We start from the raw sequence: 18,372 nt of genomic DNA on the forward strand, positions 1-18,372 counted from the left end.
TACAAAAATAATTGTCTACCTATCAAAATTCTTTTAAAAATATATATTTAATATTACATATTTTTATTGAGTTTTAAAATATTTTGAAAACCTATTTTTGTTAGCAGCGATTTTGATAGTTGATCTTTATTCTGTAATTAATGAATGAATTAATAAATAGATGGTTACAAATTGTCGTCCATTGGCCTTAGGAAAGTAAGAAAAACTTGCGGCCATTTTCGTGGAGAAAACGAGGATAGAAGAGTAAGAAAAAAGTGACACTGCCACGTCACTAAAACCATGTCAAAGTCAAAGTACAATGCTCGAACGACATATTCGCGTGGAGAAGAACGAACCACACCCACACAACCTAGTGAACCTACAGCTAGTAGAAACACCCAACGACGTCGTCGCTGTCCACGTGGCCATAGGGGCAAAATTGCAAAAAAGAAAAAACAAGTGCGGGGCAAAAGCGCAATATTCGGATTCTTCAGCGTAAGCTTAGCCTCAGTGACCGAATGTGCATATAGTGGCACTCCCTTGGCACTTCACAAACCCTAGCCCTCTTCATTCTCTCTCTTCTCTCTCTATCTTCTCTCTCTGAAGATGGCTTCACGAAGGATTGTTTCCTCTCTGATTCGATCTTCACTTCGCCGCGGATCTCAATCCAACCCTTCCATTGCCGCATCGGCTTCCAGGCTCGCCTCCCGAAGCCGCGGCGGTGCATCTCCCGCTGGATATATCCTCAACCGCGTTGCCGAGTATGCCACCTCGGCCGCCGCCGCCGCCGCTCCCTCACCACAGCCTCCCGCAAAGAAGGAATCCGGTGGTGGAGGTAAGATCACCGATGAGTTCACTGGTAAGGGTGCGATCGGTCAAGTGTGCCAGGTCATCGGTGCCGTCGTCGATGTGAGATTCGAGGAGGGTTTGCCTCCCATCCTGACTGCGCTCGAGGTGCTAGATCATTCTTCCAGACTGGTGCTGGAGGTGGCTCAGCATTTGGGTGAGGGTGTTGTCAGAACCATTGCTATGGATGGTACTGAAGGTGTTGTCAGAGGGTGGCGCGTGCTTAACACCGGATCCCCTATCACCGTAAATACTCAATCGCTTTAGACTTCCATTTGTTTGCGGTTGAAATTTTTGTTGCGCTTTTTGTTTAATTTGATTTGATTCGCTGAAATCTGAGCTGCTTGGTGTGTCGGTGTGCAGATTTGAATGTCTGATTTCGATAAATGATACCGTTTCTGTATAGGTTTTGTGGGTTGTGTATACTGTGGATCTGAGACTCTGATTCTGTGTGTAAAGATTTATTTCTGGCTGCTTAAAATTAGTGAATAGGCGGAACCAAAGTTTGTTTTTTAGGTTGATAGGTGTTGTGAAATTCATGAATTTGATTTGTCAAAATATACTTGTACAGTTATCTAATCTGATTATTAAGCCATATATGGGACATTGTTTGTTTCTCTTCTTTTTAGTTCAGCTGGTCCGGTCCCTTTCTATGCACCTTCTGATCTTTCATATTTGTTGATCTTTTCAATGACTTTTATTAATCCTATTTACTGACATCTTATACCGCCGCCTGCCTTTCAGGTTCCTGTTGGCAGGGCAACCCTTGGACGTATTATCAATGTCATTGGAGAGCCTATTGATGAGAAGGGTGATCTAAGTAAGAACATAATAAAGCCTTTCCACACCTTATTGGTAGAGAAAATCTTTTATCCATTGTTTCCTTGGGATGTTTACAACTGATGGTTCTTTTGTGAACAATTGTAGAAACTGAGCATTACTTGCCCATTCACAGAGAAGCTCCTGCTTTTGTTGAGCAAGCCACTGAGCAACAGATTCTTGTCACAGGAATCAAGGTATTCTTTTCATGCATTTCTTTCTTACCTTAGAGGAAGGACGCCATCACTGCATTTTTCTCTTTATTTGTGATTATGTGTAGTATCATTTCCATCACATCCTAGTATTCTCTACCAGCTACTGATTTTGCATGAAATTTTCCTTATAGGTTGTCGATCTGCTTGCACCATACCAAAGAGGAGGAAAGATTGGGTTGTTTGGTGGTGCTGGTGTGGGTAAAACTGTGCTCATTATGGAGCTCATTAACAACGTTGCCAAGGCTCATGGTGAGCATATACTTCATTGTTCGTAAGATATTGTTGTACATCTCTATACCATGTGCTGACTTTTTCCATTTGTTAGGTGGTTTCTCTGTGTTTGCCGGTGTTGGAGAAAGAACCCGTGAGGGTAATGACTTGTACAGAGAAATGATTGAGAGTGGTGTCATCAAGCTAGGTGACAAGCAGGTATGAGGATGTGTTTTGTGAATCATATTCGATATTCATCCTGATATATTCAAATTTTAAATTTGTTAACTATGGCTGTTTCATGAAAATTCAGAGTGAAAGCAAATGTGCTCTTGTGTACGGTCAAATGAATGAGCCCCCGGGTGCTCGTGCCCGTGTTGGTCTTACTGGGCTTACTGTTGCTGAGCACTTCCGTGATGCTGAAGGGCAAGATGTGCTCCTCTTTGTTGACAACATTTTCCGCTTTACTCAGGTACGGATCTCTGGACAGCATACGTAAAATATCTTTTTCTTATTTTAAGTTTGTAGTTTGTCTTGTTTATTTTCAACTTACATTGTGGTATATTATGCAGGCTAACTCAGAGGTGTCTGCTTTGCTTGGACGTATCCCATCTGCTGTGGGTTACCAACCAACCTTGGCCACTGATCTTGGAGGTCTTCAAGAGCGTATTACAACCACCAAGAAGGGTTCAATTACCTCTGTCCAAGCTATTTATGTGCCTGCTGATGACTTGACAGATCCTGCTCCTGCTACCACCTTTGCTCACTTGGATGCTACAACAGTGTTATCACGACAGGTTTGATGGATCACTTGAAGTAGTACCTATTGCACTGATGGCCTTTGTTATCATTAACTAATCATTGGATTTTGTTGATATATAGATCTCCGAGCTGGGTATCTATCCCGCCGTGGACCCCTTGGATTCCACATCTCGTATGCTTTCCCCACTTATCTTGGGTCAGGATCACTACGAAACTGCTCGTGGTGTCCAGAAGGTTCTTCAAAACTACAAGAATCTTCAAGATATTATTGCTATTTTGGGAATGGACGAGCTCAGTGAAGATGATAAATTGACTGTTGCCCGTGCCCGTAAGATTCAAAGATTCTTGAGCCAGCCTTTCCATGTTGCAGAAGTATTCACGGGTGCCCCAGGCAAATATGTTGAGTTGAAGGAGAGCATTAACAGCTTCCAGGTACTTATTTCTTTTCCTCCTCCCCCTTGTTTTACTGTTACATGAACTATTATCCTATTTTGCTGGCTGCATTTTCCTTATGGTCCAATAAGGCACTAACTTGTTTTTGATGTGTAATTTACAGGGTGTGTTGGATGGCAAATACGATGACCTGCCAGAGCAGTCATTTTACATGGTTGGCGGTATTGAAGAGGTCATTGCAAAGGCAGAGAAGATTGCTAAGGAATCAGCGTCTTAGTCACACATATCCCTTTTTCTAAATTGCCTAAATTTTAATAATTAGGAACTTCTCATTGGCGATGCCAAACGACAGTTTTCCATTTTTTTTGAGTATGAAAAGATGTGTCAGGTTATTCCTTCGTTCCATTTTGATGTTGTTGCCGAGTGTGGGATGAACCAAGGCCTCAGGCCAACTGCGCCCCCTTTCTTTTCACTTGTGTCATTTAAATAAGGGGAAGAGGCAAGAGGTGTACATTTTTTACTTTTCCTGGTTTAGAACGATGACGAATGCATCACTATTTAAACTTTAAACTTATTCCAGGTGCTTCCTATTTTTTAGTTCCTTGCAAAAATTTTTATGCGCATTGTCAACTTTCTGTATTCTTTTTGTCAACAAGATGAGAAGCTGTTGTAGTTGCTTCAAACAGTTTATTTTGTCGTTAATAACCTTTACTGGCCGTGTTCCTGGGTTTAGTTTGAATCCGCGTAGTTCAAAGGAAATTTTTGTTATCAACCAGTTATATTTATTGAATCAGCTAATGTAATTGATTTTCCTGCCATTATTCACGAATTCATATCATGGCGCTGGCCTTGTAATTTATGACGAATAATGCAAATGAAGTGAACTTGACAATATAAATATATAATGAAAGTGCATTTGTTTTAGTTATTTATTTGTATTTCCTATATGGTCAAGTTTTTGCGTGAAGTTATTGATAAAAAATAACAAGATACAATAACTGAAGAAAAGCTGCTGCTCTTTTTTTTTTTTTTTAAGTTAAAACTTAAAAGTTGATTTTCGTTAAAAATTAGGGAGGAATGCAGGTGGGATTCTGCTCTTTTTGGATCAGAAGTTGGATTAGACTCAGCCCCAAGATCTTTAAGCCTGCCTCGTACTGAAAGGAAAAAGTGGCCCTCAAAACTTGTGTCTTAAGCAACAGACGCTTGCAGCAAAGTTGATTGTTTCATGACTCGGTGCAGATTTTGACAACCATGTTGTTGCCCTAAGAACTAAGAAGGTTCTTAAGAATTGTTCGTGGACTCCAACATTACATTCCCACTCCTTATGATACTAAGAGTGCCCATCCAATATGAACCACAACTCCCTCTATCCCAACTCAATGTACAATCACTCTGTATTTACTATACGTGCATTAGAAATCTCAATCTTGTTGGTTAAACAGTCAATACAAGGTATGGAACTTCTAATGGAGGCGAGAGCTATTCCAATGAAAGTTGGATCTAGTGAACTAGTTGCATGATGCATTGGCTGGTCAAACTTGCTTATGAAAGAGTTGTGTGAAATTTTGATAAACAAGGAGTATTTTCTATGAACTCTTTTGTGCAGGTATTGCAGGCGGAAATTATTCCGAAGGATATAACAAGTTACAGTTTTACCAGGATAATTTGGAAATGTCTAGTTCTAGCAAGAGTTGAACTGTTTGTCTGGTTCGTATTGACTGGTAGGGTCAATACGAAAGAGAGACGGAGTCGGTTTGGGGTTATTAATCAGGAAGATGTTGTATGCGTGTTATGTAACAAAGGTGAATATGGTCACCACTTGTTTCTTGGTGGTGCTTTTGCTTGGCAGGTTTGGTGTGATTGGTTATCATTTGTTGGAAGGCAATGGTCGTGCTCAGGAACGTTGAAGGAACATTTTTTAAGTTGGCTGAGATATCAATAGCAATGAAAGGAGGAGTGCAAGAGGTGGATGGTGTGTTTTTGTGCGATTATTTGGAACACCTGGTTAGAAAGGAATAGAAGGATTTTTCAGAATAAAGAAAAAGAAATCGACGAGATTATCCATATATCCTATATGAACTATAAGGAGTGGTTAGGTATAGATCATTTTTATTGTTAATGGCAATGTCGGAGATGACAAGAGAATAAATATTAATGTTCTTTGCGTTGATTAGTTTTTTCTTTATTGTTTTATGATGGTCCTAATTGTTGTCTTCTTACGCTTCACTTGTTGTGTTAAGCTTCTTTCTTTCCCAAAAAAAAAAAAAAAGTTGTGTCAACTTTATTAATCCTACCATATGACCTTGACCAAGTACAACAGCTCATGCAGTTTATTACACCATAATAATCTACTTAATTAGTGACAGAACGGTACCATGCATATTGAATGGAACGTGGTTCTTGCTAAAAAGTGATGGAGATGAATAATTCTGTGTCTATTGTTTACCCTGTAATTCTAGCATGAGTTGTAGTGGTTTGGTGGAATAGGAGGAGAACCAAACAGCAAAAGCGTACAACCTCCCACACCACTTTCATTATTCTTCCACTTTCCTTAATTCTAAACTCTCTCTGTGTAAAGTAAATCGATGGAATAAGCCTACCCAAACCTTTTCTTTATACAATGTAGATGTTATCCGAAGAACTATATAATATTATATATTTCTTACACTCTCCGATTTGTCTATTTTTTGGATGCTTTCCAACCATGATCATTGATCAAGTCGTGCTCTCCATTTCTCGTTGACAACAGATATATTTATTCTTCATATCTTCATTTAAAATGATATCTGTTTTTATCATATAATTTTACGCTGACTAGGCCGCGTAATTATATTCTCAACATTTATACTTGGAAAATCTTAAACATAAAAGATATTACGTGAACAAGTTATTTTTATAAGAGTAAATGTCTTCCCTAACCATTTGTCTGATGGATTTTTCACCTCCTAAAAAATCTAAACACTCAAATCGGTCCTTATCTATTTTGATATATATATATACACACGTTCCAGTCCTTGGTTAAGGACCGAAAATGATATTTACTCAAACTAGATAGGAAATAGAACGTACATATATTAAAATAAATAGGGATCGATTTGGGTGTTTAGATTTCTTAAGACATTTACTTAAACTATTAAATCTGCTTGAATAGACTTGATTATCAAAATAATTTGACCACGTAATATTACCCTTACAAATAACTTGCTCTTCTAAGATAGGAGGTGATAACCGATAAAAGTTATAACACTCCAAATATATAGTTCTGTTGTGATAAGATTATTACGTGGATGGCCATTCATTGTGAACGGTTTACATTTTCTAAAGTGAATGGCATTAAAGAGGTTTTTGAAAAAGCATACATGAAACCTCTATAAATAGTGAAATGTAGTTTCACTTTTGTACACAGCAACAATCAATAAAACAATAAACAAATGCAATTCTCTCTCTCTTTACTTTTAATAATTCTTTCTATCTTTACATATATATACATATTACAACATATATATATATATATATATATATATATATATATATATATATATATCATTATTGAGCTAATTATATTAATGCTAGAGTCTTCTATTTACATATTTTTATATTTACATCTTCCTTATTTATTTAATTATTTTACAACACGTTATCAGTACGAGATTCTGATCAAATTTTTAGGAAGACTCCAGGTAACAAATTTTCATTATGTCGAAACTCTCTCATCTTGAATATAATGCTTTTGATATATCTGGAAATAATTATTTATCATGGATACTAGATGCTAGAATTCATTTTGATTTAATGGATCTTGAAGATACCATTAAGGTTGAAAATAATACATCCCAGAAGGATAAAGCCAAAGCCATATTTTTTTTTTCGTCGTCATCTTGACGAATTATTAAAAAATGAATATCCCACATTAAAAGATCTTGCAGATCTGTGGAAAGACTTTGAAGAAAGGTACAATCATGTGATACTTCCTCAAACCCGATATGTTAGGGAAAACTTTCTTGACCTTCCATGTCTCGAATGTGCTCCTGCAGCAGCAGTATCGAGAAAAAAAAAGAATTTAAAAATATTCTGAGTTAATTTCTTGCCTTCTTGTTGCTGAACGCAACAATGAGTTGCTTTTGAAAAATCATGAAGCGTGCCCAGCTGGCGCCGCCCCATTTTCTAAAGTAAATACGGCAAATTACCCCAGAAGAGGTAAATGGCAAGGTTTTAATAACAACAAAAATTATGGAAGGAAAAGGAATTATATTCAAAAGAAAGGATCTCACTAGAAGTGGGATAAAGAAAGAAATATCGGGTAGAATAAATCAACAGAGGATAAGTGTTTCCGTTGTGGTGGAAATGGCCATTGGTCATGTACCTGTCGTACTCCAAGGCACCTAGTCGATCTTTACCAAACATCTTTGAAAAAGGACGACAAGGGAAAAGAGTCGAATTTTGTTTCAAATGATGCTGAAAATTCTACCACTCATTATGATGTATCTGATTTCTTTGAGGATCGTGAAGGAAATATTGGTCATTTGATCAATGATGGAATAGTTTAATGTGTGAGATTGTTAAGCATTCATGTAAATAAATAATGTAAAGAACTTATTGTTAAGTTTTATGTATTTAAGTTTCAAATATAATGTATATAAATAATGAAATATTAATGTTTATGAATTTTGAAATCATTAAATATGTCATGTTTTAAAATAAAATTTTAGTATATGACATTATTTTTATGTACAGTATTTCTTAGAAAAATAATTCCGATCAAGTATTCAATTTAACTGTGCATACTACTCATTTTATTATTATTTGTCTTTGAAGAGAATGGCAAGGATATGTAACGAAGATGTATGCCTTGCGGATAGTGTAAGTTTGCACACTATTATCAAAAGTGATATATATTTTACCCATCTTGTGCCAAAAGAAGAATGTGTTAATACTATTATTGGCTCAGGCAATGTGATTGAAGGCTCCGGAAGAGCTATAATTTTGTTTCCCGGAGGAACAAAATTTATAATAAATAATGCACTGTTGTCTACCAAGTCTCGAAGAAACTTGTTGAGTTTTAAAGATATTCGCCGAAATGGATATCATATTGAGACTATGAATGAGGGAAGTCATGAGTACTTATGTATCACAACTCATGATTCAAATAAGAAAGTTATATTAGAAAAATTACCCTCACTTTCATCTGGGTTGTATTATACCAAGATTAGTGCAATTGAATCACATGCCACTGTAAACCAGAAGTTTACTAGCCCAAATGAATTCATAACTTGGCATGATAGATTGGGTCATCCGGAAACAACCATGATGAGGAGAATTATTGAAAACTCTCATGGACATTCACTAAAGAACCAGAAGATTCTTAAATCTAGTGAATTTTGTTGTGCTGCATGTTCTCAAGGGAAGTTAATTTTAAAGCCATCACCAGTAAAGATTGGATTTGAGTCCCCTCAATTCCTAGAAAGGATTCAATGTGATATATGTGGACCTGTTCATCCACCATGTGGATCTTTTAGATATTTTATGGTCCTGATAGACGCATCTTCGAGATGGTCACATGTGTGCTTATTATCTTCTCGCAACCTGGCGTTTGCGAGATTACTGGCTCAAATTATTCGATTAAAAGCACAATTTCCAGAAAATCCAATCAAAGCAATTCGTCTTGATAATGCTGGTGAATTTACTTCCAAAGCTTTTGATGCTTATTGTATGGCTAATGGAATAAGTGTTGAACATCCAGTAGCTTATGTTCACACACAAAATCAGTTAGCAGAATCACTTATTAAGCACCTCCAATTAATTGCTAGACCCTTGCTTATGAGAACAAATCTCCCAACCTCGGTTTGGGGGCATGCAGTTTTACATGCCGCAGCACTTATTCGTTTGAGGCCAACGAGTTACCATCAGTTCTCTCCTATGCAATTAGCTTTTGGCCATCAGCCAAATGTTTCCCATTTAAGAATATTTGGGTGTGTGATATATGTTCCTATTGCACCACCTAATCGCACCAAAATGGGACCCCAAAGAAAATTGGGGATATATGTTGGATATGATTCTCCCTCTATAGTGAGGTATCTTGAGATACAAACAGGACATGTATTTAAAGTCCGGTTTGCGGATTGTCACTTTGATGAATCAAAATTTCCAACATTAGGGGGAGAGAATAAGCTTCCTGAAAATGAACTTAATTGGAATGCATCATCGTTGATGCATTTAGATCCTCGGTCAGGGCAATGTGAACTAGAAGTTCAAAAGATTATACATTTGCAAAGAATACCAAATGAATTGCCTGATGCATTTTCTAATACAAAGAGGATAACCAAATCTTATATACCAGCGGAAAATGCCCCAATTCGAATTGATGTCCCAGTAGGACAAGTAGCCACTGAAGCAAATTCACGCCAGAAGCGTGGCAGGGCAGAAAATGCCCCAATTCGAATTGATGTCCCAGTAGGACAAATAGCCACGGAAGCAAATACACGCCAGAAGCGTGGCAGGCCTGTCGGTTCCAAAGATAAAAATCCTCGAAAGAGAAAAGAGGTAAATACGATTCCTATTGAAAAAGACATAGTAAAGACACCTGCAGTTGTCCAAAATTCTGACATAGTGTTAACGCCAGAAGACGTTCAGGTACCTGAAAATTGTGAAAATGATGAGATCTCAATAAATTATGTCTTTACAGGAGAGAAATGGGACCGAAATAAGACAATTGTCAATGAAATATTTGCATATAATGTGGCATTAAATATCATGCATGAGAGTAAGGATCTTGAGCCAAGATCAGTTGAAGAATGTCGACAAAAGAATGATTGGCTAAAATGGAAAGAAGCCATGAAGGCTGAATTAGACTCACTTGCAAAACGTGAAGTCTTTGGACCTGTAGTCCGTACACCTGAAGATGTAAAACCTGTTGGATACTGATGGGTATTTGTGAGAAAACGAAATGAGAAAAATGAAGTTGTGTGCTATAAAGCCCGACTTGTGGCACAAGGTTTCTCACAAAGGCCTGGTATAGATTATGAAGAAACGTATTCCCCTATAGTGGATGCGATAACATTGCGTTATTTGATCAGTTTATCTGCATATCATAAACTGCATATGCATTTAATGGATGTGGTAACAACCTATTTATACGGCTCATTAGATCGAGATATCTATATGAAAGTCCCTGAAGGACTAAAGATATCTAAACCATCCAGTGAATATTCGCAAGGGTTATACTCAGTCAAATTGCAAAGATCTTTATATGGTCTGAAACAATCTGGACGAATGTGGTATAATCGTACCACATTCGTCTTACTGAGTATCTGGTCAAAAACGGATTCAAGAATGATGATATCTGCCCATGTATTTTCATAAAGAAAACTACATCTGGGTTCATTATAATTGCTGTGTACGTTGATGATTTAAATATTATTGGGACTCCTGAAGAGATTCCAACAATTATAAAAACTCTAAAAGAAGAGTTTGAGATGAAAGATCTTGGAAAGACTAAGTTTTGTCTCGGCCTGCAGATCGAGCATATAAAAAGTAGGATCTTTATTCATCAAACAACATACACAGAAAAGATATTAAAAAGATTTTATATGGATAAGTCACATTCATTAAGTACCCAAATGATCGTAAGATCTTTGGATGTGGAAAATGATCAATTCCGTCCTAAAGAAGAGAATGAAGATATCCTTGGTCCTGAAGTACCATATCTTAGTGCCATTGGAGCGCTAATGTATCTTGCTAATAACACGCGGCCTGACATATCATTCGCGGTGAATTTACTAGCAAGATATAGTTCCTCTCCAACCAGAAGACATTGGAGTGGAATCAAGCAAATCTTTCGATATCTTCATGGAACGGTTGATATGAGATTGTTTTATCCCTATGGATCCAAGTCACAACTAGTTGGCTATGCAGATGTCGGATACTTGTCTGATCCACATAAAGGGAGATCTCAAACAGGATACTTGTTCACATATGGTGGAACAGCTATATCATGGAGGTCCACGAAACAGACGATTGCTGCAACATCCTCTAATCATGCCGAAATACTAGCAATTCATGAAGCAAGTCACGAGTGTTTTTGGCTAAGGAGTTTGATCCAATATATCATGTCATCATGTGGACTGATTGATCATAAGATAGCTCCAACTGTCTTGTTTGAAGATAATACAGCATGCATTGCTCAGCTTAAAGGCGGATATATCAAAGGTGATAGAACAAAGCATATTTCTCCCAAATTCTTCTTCATTCATGATCTCCAAAATCAAGGGACAATTGATATTCAACAGATCCGCTCAAGCGATAATCTGGCAGATTTATTCACAATGTCACTCCCAAAATCTTCCTTTGAAAGATTGGTACATGAGATTGGGATGCGCCGATTTCGAGACATTAAATGATGTCGACAAGAGGGGGAGACTGTACTCTTTTTCCCTTGGTCAAGTTTTTTCCCATTGGGTTTTTCTTGACAAGGTTTTTAATGAGGCAGTCTCTATCACAAAGGTTTTTGTACTCTTTTTCCTTCACTAAGGTTTTTTCCCACTGGGTTTTTCTTTAGTAAGGTTTTAACGAGGCATAATTCTGAATGGTCATCCAAGGGGGAGTTTTGTGATAAGATTATTACGTGGATGGCCATTCATTGTGGGCGGTTCACATTCTCAAAAGTGAATGGCATTAAAGAGGCTTTTGAAAAAGCATACATGAAACCTCTATAAATAGTGAAATGTAGTTTCACTTTCGTACACAGCAACAATCAATAAAACAATAAACAAATGCAATTCTCTCTCTCTTTACTTTTAATACTTCTTTCTATCTTTACATATATATACATATTACAACATATAATATTAATGTATATATATAAATCATTATTGAGCTAATTATATTAATGCTAGAGTCTTCTATTTACATATTTTTATATTTATATTTTTCTTATTTATTTAATTGTTTTACAACAAGTTCATGTTTTTACTTGTAAAGATATTTAATTTTTTTTAAGTAAATAAATAAAAATACACTTAAAAAATTCTGGGTTGGACAAAATTACATACCAAAAATTTATAAATATTAAAATACACTCAAAAAATAAATTTTAATGGACAAAAGTGTCATATCATTAGTAAGGATTTGATATTTACGAAATTTTTATGTATATTTTTTTTTCATTGAAAATAATTTTTTAGGTATACTTTGATAATTACAAAGTTTTATGTATATTTTTTTCATTCTAAAGTTTTTTATGTATATATTTTTTTTTCATACCATATGAACTTGACCAGTAAAACAGGTCATACTAATTATTACACGATAATAATCTACTTAATTAGTACTACTATTAAACTTATATCCTCTTTGAATATCCGATTAGAAATATTGAAATAACTTGTACTCTTGTAGGATAAGTGGTGATAAATCTCTAAATATATAGTTTATGAATACGGTTGTATATGATTTGGTTAATCCAAAAATCAAATTTATTATTTTTTGGTTAATAAAAAATTTAATCATAGTTAATTAATTAAATTAATTTTATATGATAAAATTAGTTATTAACTGGTTAAAAAATTTTAAAATTAGTTTTTAACCAATTATTAAAAAAAAATTGGTTTTTGAAAAAAAAAACGGTTTTAAAAGAAATACTGATTAAAAAAAAAGGATCATTTTTTTAAATTGAATTTTTAATCTAAAAAATTGAAATTAGAATTTTTTTTTAAATTTGATTTTAATTAACCGATTAAAAATTAAAAAAAATATGAATATAATTTTTAAAATTATTTTATTAAATTGATTAACCAAAATATGGTTATAATTTTTAACCGACTAACCACATTTTGATTTTTTAATATACACTCCTTTTCACGGGTGTAGGTAACACTCAAGTCTCGGATTATTTATTAAGCTACTATTCTTATTCAAACTATTGAATTCATTAACTCACTATGCTGCAAAGTGGGAAGAGTCAAAAGTAGAAATAACCGAGTCTTGTATACTGAAACTCTAATTCTTACCAAGGAAAGCCAAATGATATCAACATTGATAGTGTAATTAATGAAAACATATATATTTATATACTATGTTTTGTATACATTAAAATCAGTTACCAATATAAAATATATGTTGAAATACAAATACACATTGAAAATGAATTAAATCATCTATATATTTATACATAAATACAGTAATGACTAATTTTAATATACGAATAACATTTTGATATCAATACACGTACATCCTAAAATAGCATAAACAAAGCAAAGTACTAATTCTCTGCTCCAATATTACAGAAAGCTATATATAGTGAGGCTCTGAGTGATTATTATTGTCATGGATGATGGTTAGGGCCACCTTTTGGTGCTGGAGGTGGACTCTTTGGGATATCATGAAAGCGTCCAAGGGGTCTGTTAACACATTAAAAAGCATTTCTCTTTGTTAATTAGTATATGCTATATTATATATATGGTTCTGCATAGAAAATAACTAATTAATTAGATGGGTAAATTACATACACGGCTTGAGTGGCTTGGATGAAGAGAAAAATTTGAAAGCAAAGACATACAAGAATTCGCAACAGCTTCTTCACATCCATATCCCTCAGACCTCGATCAGTGAAGTGAAATGCAAGGAGATTATAGTTTCTTGCTGTCGAAGAATTATGTTATTTGCTGCCTAGAGATTAAGGCATGATGCATTCTTTATATATATTTTTGTTAATAACAAATTCAGTTATTCTTCATTTAAAATGCTATCTGTTTTTATCACAAGCTAAAGTCTTAGTCCGCATAAATTTGAAATGTTCAACGCAATATATTTGTTAAGACTGCTTCAATGGACCAAGAATTGTCGATTACTACTGAATTTCCTATTTATTAATTAAGCTATTAGTGATTATTAGTCTCCAAAAGTCAGAAATAATATAATATCCACAACTTAATTGGTCCTAAAATCACTCACTCATATAAAAGACACTATCATATTTTTATATCTCAAACTCACTAACACTCATAAAGCAAAGGAGAGAATTTCAAAACATACTCATTTCATTATGGAACACACAAAATACACAAGACATATGTGCCTTTACATAGGCAATGCTTCCTACTAAAATAATAATTTATGAATCACAAATCAATTTTGTAATGACCACTATTTTATGAGTTGGCTTCATGAATCTTCTTTCAACTTGCATTCGTGTTGTTTCTATAATCTTCTAATTTCAATTCAATTTGATTTTGAATTTCTTCAATGTTGTAGAATGTTGTAGTTGTGCTATTTTCTTGTATGTTCTTAGAAAATCTTCAAGCTTCCAATATTAGCTTCTAGCAATATCTAGCCAATTGATGATTATTATATTCAACTCAAATTTTGCTTCTTCAATTCTTTAACCATGCTTCATGAAAATTCTAATCCATGCAAGTTGATAGATAGCACAAGAAGTTTGTAGAATCTTGGTGATGAACCATGAACTTGTAACCACTTTGAATTCAAATTGAATTTTGCCTTTGACTTTTCTAAACTTTTGTTACTTCCATACCTCTTGATTTAATTTTCTAACAGTTGTGAGCATGAAAACTGCGGAAATCCACAAGATATTATTAAGATATTGGGTTAATACTCAAATTCGTCCCTTAAAGATCACGCGATTTTCATTTTTGTTCTCGAATGATTTTTTTAATTAAATTACTCCCTGAAAGATAAAATGTAAGTCAAATTAGTCCTTCTGTCAGAAAGTGCCACGTGGCACGCCACGTGGTAGGTCAGCAAAATGTAATAATATAAGAAAAATATTTTAGAATAGAAAAGAATAAGAGAGATTTTGAGAAGAATTAAAGGAGAGAGATAATTTTATAAAGAAAAAATCTAAGAAGAAAAGATACGATTACTAATGTTTTGTTTGTCAATTACATTTCTATTAAAATTAGTAGTATCAAAAAATATTTCAAAAATAATATTATGAAGAAAAAATAAAAAAAATTATATAAGGACTAGTTTGACTAATTTTTAAAATTTGAGGGATGAAAATGACTTACGTCTGGATTTTCAAGGACTATTGTGACTATTAAAATTTTTTTTACATGTCAAGTGCCACGTGGCACTTTCTAACAAAAGAACTAATTTAACTTACATTTTATCTTTCAGGGACTAATTTGATTAAAAAAATCATTCGAGGACGAAAATAAAGATCGCGTGATCTTTAAGGGACGAATTTAAGTATTAACCCCTTAAGATGTCTGGATATTTGTAAAACTTTGTTCATTTTTTTTTTGTAATATTTTTTATTTTGTATTTAATAAATAAAAATATATTTTTGTTTGTTACTTTTTAAAATTAGAGGTGATTTTATATTTAAATATGAGATTTTTAAAATTAGTTTTTTATAAAAATAAAAAAATTAATATAACATCATATATTAATAAATATCCAAATTTATCATTATATTTATATTTATTATAGTCTATTCAAATTTTAAAAATAATTTTACTAAACACAATTATTATTATGATTCACGCTTATTAAAAATTAATTTTAATTTTATTTATCAAATATATATACTATCATTTTTAAAATCTAACTTTAATAAACTATTTCAAAAATAAATTTTGATATAAAATTGGAAAGCTTGACACGTGGCAGTGATCTTAGCCTGAAGGATTGAAAGAAGAGAATGAAGAGCAAAAAGAGGAAGTAGGCGCAACTAAACATATGCACCTCCGGCGCCGCCTGATCCGAGACACCGAACACCACTTTCCCACTTATAACAAAAACACAAACACATGATGTCATTCTCTCTCTTACACTCCCCACATTCCCTAAACCTTAACCTACACCCCCATGCGCACTTTAGCCAACCCTCTCCCTTTCCTATGTCCATCTTACGCCGCCTCACCCTAACCCTACGCCCTCGCCTCCACCACAATCGCCATCGCCGCACCGCCACCACATGCGCCGCTGTCCGCCAGGACACCACCCTCTGGACCCCGGCTCCGCTCTCTGAGGTGGAACCCGCCGCCGAGTCCCTCTTCCACATCGCCGTTGACATCTCCGCCACGCCCGATCTCGTGGAGTCACACACACGCGCCGGTCAGTACCTTCAGCTACGTGTTCCCGACGCGCCCAAGCCCGTGTTCCTTGCCATCGCATCGCCGCCGAAGCTGGCATCTGCGCGTGGCGCGTTCGAGTTCTTGGTGAAGAGCGTGAAGGGGTCCACTGCGGAGGCGCTGTGCGCGTTGAAGAGAGGGGATGTGGTGGAGCTGAGCTCGGTCATGGGAAATGGGTTTGACATCAGCCGGATCGACCCGCCGGAGAAATTCGGCACTGTCATCGTCTTTGCCACCGGTTCCGGAATTAGGTCACCAATTTTGGCATTTTGATTTGCCACTGTTAAAGATGTTTTCTTCTTCTCTCAAATTATGTTGGTCTTCAGTTATTCCAATTTTTGATTTGGTGGTGGTGGTGGAATTTCACTTCATTGTTGTTTATTTCGACTAGAAATGGCTTGTGGAGGAGGAAAGAAAATGATAAATTGATAATCTTGTCCAATGAACTTAACTTGAAGATTGAGATCAATAAAGTGCATCTTCAAATCAATGAAGTGCAGTTCAATTGTAACTTGCTAAATTAGATTAATAAGTCTTGGAAGTTTTGCCTTCTAGAAAGGCAGGCGGTTTCGAAATTTGGTGCACCATGTTTGGTCTCAATGTGATTGATAGAACATAGTTCAGATTACTAGACTTGTAGGGTGATTGGAGAACTCACATGTTCTTTAGTCTGTTTTAACGTTTGCTTTGCTCTTCTTGTTTGAGAGTATTGTCCTAATATCCTTTTCTATTGTGTGATGAATATCTATTAACAACAAACCAATGTTCTATTAATCCTATATTTTTCCCTTACACTCTGATTATGTTTACTTCCTCGTGAACAGCCCAATTCGATCGCTTGTCGAGTCAGGATTTGGCGCTGCTCAAAGGTCTGATGTAAGGCTATATTATGGGGCAAGAAACCTTCAGAGAATGGCTTATCAGGTTACTTGAGTTGTTTGTTGGTTTAAAGAAGCAAACCTTGGACTTTCAGTTAGAACTTGTTATAATAACAATCATACTATTTTGTATTACAGGATAGATTTAAGGAATGGGAATCTTCTGGTGTGAAGATTGTGCCTGTGTTATCTCAACCAGATGATAGTTGGAGTGGGGAGAGAGGCTATGTACAGGTAAGTTGTGCTGGTATTAGATTAGATTTTCACATGATTGACCTTCACGGTAAAATTAAAAAGGATTATGTGTTTTTGTCTTTTTGACACATGATTCACCTTCACAGGAGGCATTTAAAAAAGTGAAGCAAATATCAAACCCTTTATCAACTGGTGCAGTACTTTGTGGCCAGAAAGAGATGACTGAGGTGCGTACTCTAGTAGTATTTGGGTTACTGGTTTCATTATTCATGATGTTAAGATCATTTTGTTGTTTCTTTTTTTTTTTCTCTCTGCAATACACTAATGCATGATTCTCTCAAAATTGATGTGTCTATTGCAGGAAGTGACATCTATTCTCGTTGCGGATGGAGTCTCAGGTGAGAAGATATTGAAGAACTTTTGAGCAAAAAAGAACTTAGGCATTGTTGTGTATCAAATTTTGAAAATATATACTGTCTGTATGATTATTTATTCATTGTTGTTGCTGAGGGTCAAGTAAATCTCAGCCCAGCTTAGACTGTAATTCTATAAAAGAATAAACAATTTTGGAATTGAGCCAATATGGAATTTCCAGCTCTTGATCGCTTCTTAAATAGTTAAGTTGGAACATAGGTGGTATAACCTTACCACAGTTATTCAAGTTTGACCACAAATTGTTTTTACACTTAGATTAAGCGTAAAAAATTAATTCATTTTACACAAGGCGTTTTCATTTTCCTTCAAACCCAAAATCAAAATTAACAGACTTCGGGATATCCTAAAAGGTAGAGTGCAAATGGGAAACAAACGCGAAGCTGTACTACATTTCATGAAGTTATGATACAACTTTAGATTAGTCTCCTGATTAGTTTACTAGTTCGATTAAATAAATATTAAAAGTTTATATTCTATTTTGTGCATGTAATAATTCATTGACTAATGATAAATTTTAAAATAGAGTTTATTTTTCAGTTAACAATCCTA

At 35.0% G+C, this 18,372-nt stretch overlaps 2 protein-coding genes and 1 long non-coding RNA gene across 3 annotated transcripts; 2 read left to right on the top strand and 1 right to left on the bottom strand.

The window, feature by feature from the left end:
- The first annotated feature begins 375 nt into the window (after nt 1-375).
- LOC112777199 (ATP synthase subunit beta, mitochondrial) lies at nt 376-3,798 on the top strand. Its single transcript, XM_025821503.3, has 9 exons — nt 376-1,071; nt 1,570-1,645; nt 1,753-1,841; nt 1,991-2,108; nt 2,185-2,288; nt 2,383-2,541; nt 2,642-2,866; nt 2,952-3,263; nt 3,388-3,798. The coding sequence occupies exons 1-9, from the start codon at nt 586-588 to the stop codon at nt 3,499-3,501; spliced, it is 1,683 nt and encodes a 560-aa protein (XP_025677288.1). The 5' UTR covers nt 376-585; the 3' UTR covers nt 3,502-3,798.
- Nucleotides 3,799-13,242: 9,444 nt separating this feature from the next.
- LOC112777434 (uncharacterized) lies at nt 13,243-14,293 on the bottom strand. Its single transcript, XR_003190421.3, has 2 exons — nt 13,727-14,293; nt 13,243-13,618 (listed from the first exon to the last, which is right to left on the bottom strand). It is a non-coding gene; the product is annotated as an uncharacterized lncRNA (long non-coding RNA).
- A 1,557-nt stretch (nt 14,294-15,850) lies between these two features.
- LOC112776473 (fruit protein pKIWI502) lies at nt 15,851-17,969 on the top strand. The gene is made up of 5 exons (XM_025820640.3): nt 15,851-16,566; nt 17,140-17,239; nt 17,332-17,427; nt 17,535-17,615; nt 17,750-17,969. The coding sequence occupies exons 1-5, from the start codon at nt 15,992-15,994 to the stop codon at nt 17,810-17,812; spliced, it is 915 nt and encodes a 304-aa protein (XP_025676425.1). The 5' UTR covers nt 15,851-15,991; the 3' UTR covers nt 17,813-17,969.
- The last annotated feature ends 403 nt before the right edge of the window (nt 17,970-18,372 follow it).

Source organism: Arachis hypogaea, chromosome 19 (assembly GCF_003086295.3).
Source record: "Arachis hypogaea cultivar Tifrunner chromosome 19, arahy.Tifrunner.gnm2.J5K5, whole genome shotgun sequence".
Taxonomy (NCBI): domain Eukaryota; kingdom Viridiplantae; phylum Streptophyta; class Magnoliopsida; order Fabales; family Fabaceae; genus Arachis; species Arachis hypogaea.

What these genes read in the sequence shown, in the direction of transcription:
- LOC112777199 (XM_025821503.3), top strand. Translation starts at nt 586, where the DNA reads ATGGCTTCACGAAGGATTGTTTCCTCTCTGATTCGATCTTCACTTCGC. An exon ending in CAACGTTGCCAAGGCTCATG is followed by an intron (nt 2,109 to 2,184) that starts GTGAGCATATAC and finishes TCCATTTGTTAG; the next exon opens with GTGGTTTCTCTGTGTTTGCC. An exon ending in TCAAGCTAGGTGACAAGCAG is followed by an intron (nt 2,289 to 2,382) that starts GTATGAGGATGT and finishes ATGAAAATTCAG; the next exon opens with AGTGAAAGCAAATGTGCTCT.
- LOC112776473 (XM_025820640.3), top strand. Translation starts at nt 15,992, where the DNA reads ATGATGTCATTCTCTCTCTTACACTCCCCACATTCCCTAAACCTTAAC. An exon ending in TTCAGAGAATGGCTTATCAG is followed by an intron (nt 17,240 to 17,331) that starts GTTACTTGAGTT and finishes TTTGTATTACAG; the next exon opens with GATAGATTTAAGGAATGGGA. An exon ending in GGGAGAGAGGCTATGTACAG is followed by an intron (nt 17,428 to 17,534) that starts GTAAGTTGTGCT and finishes TCACCTTCACAG; the next exon opens with GAGGCATTTAAAAAAGTGAA.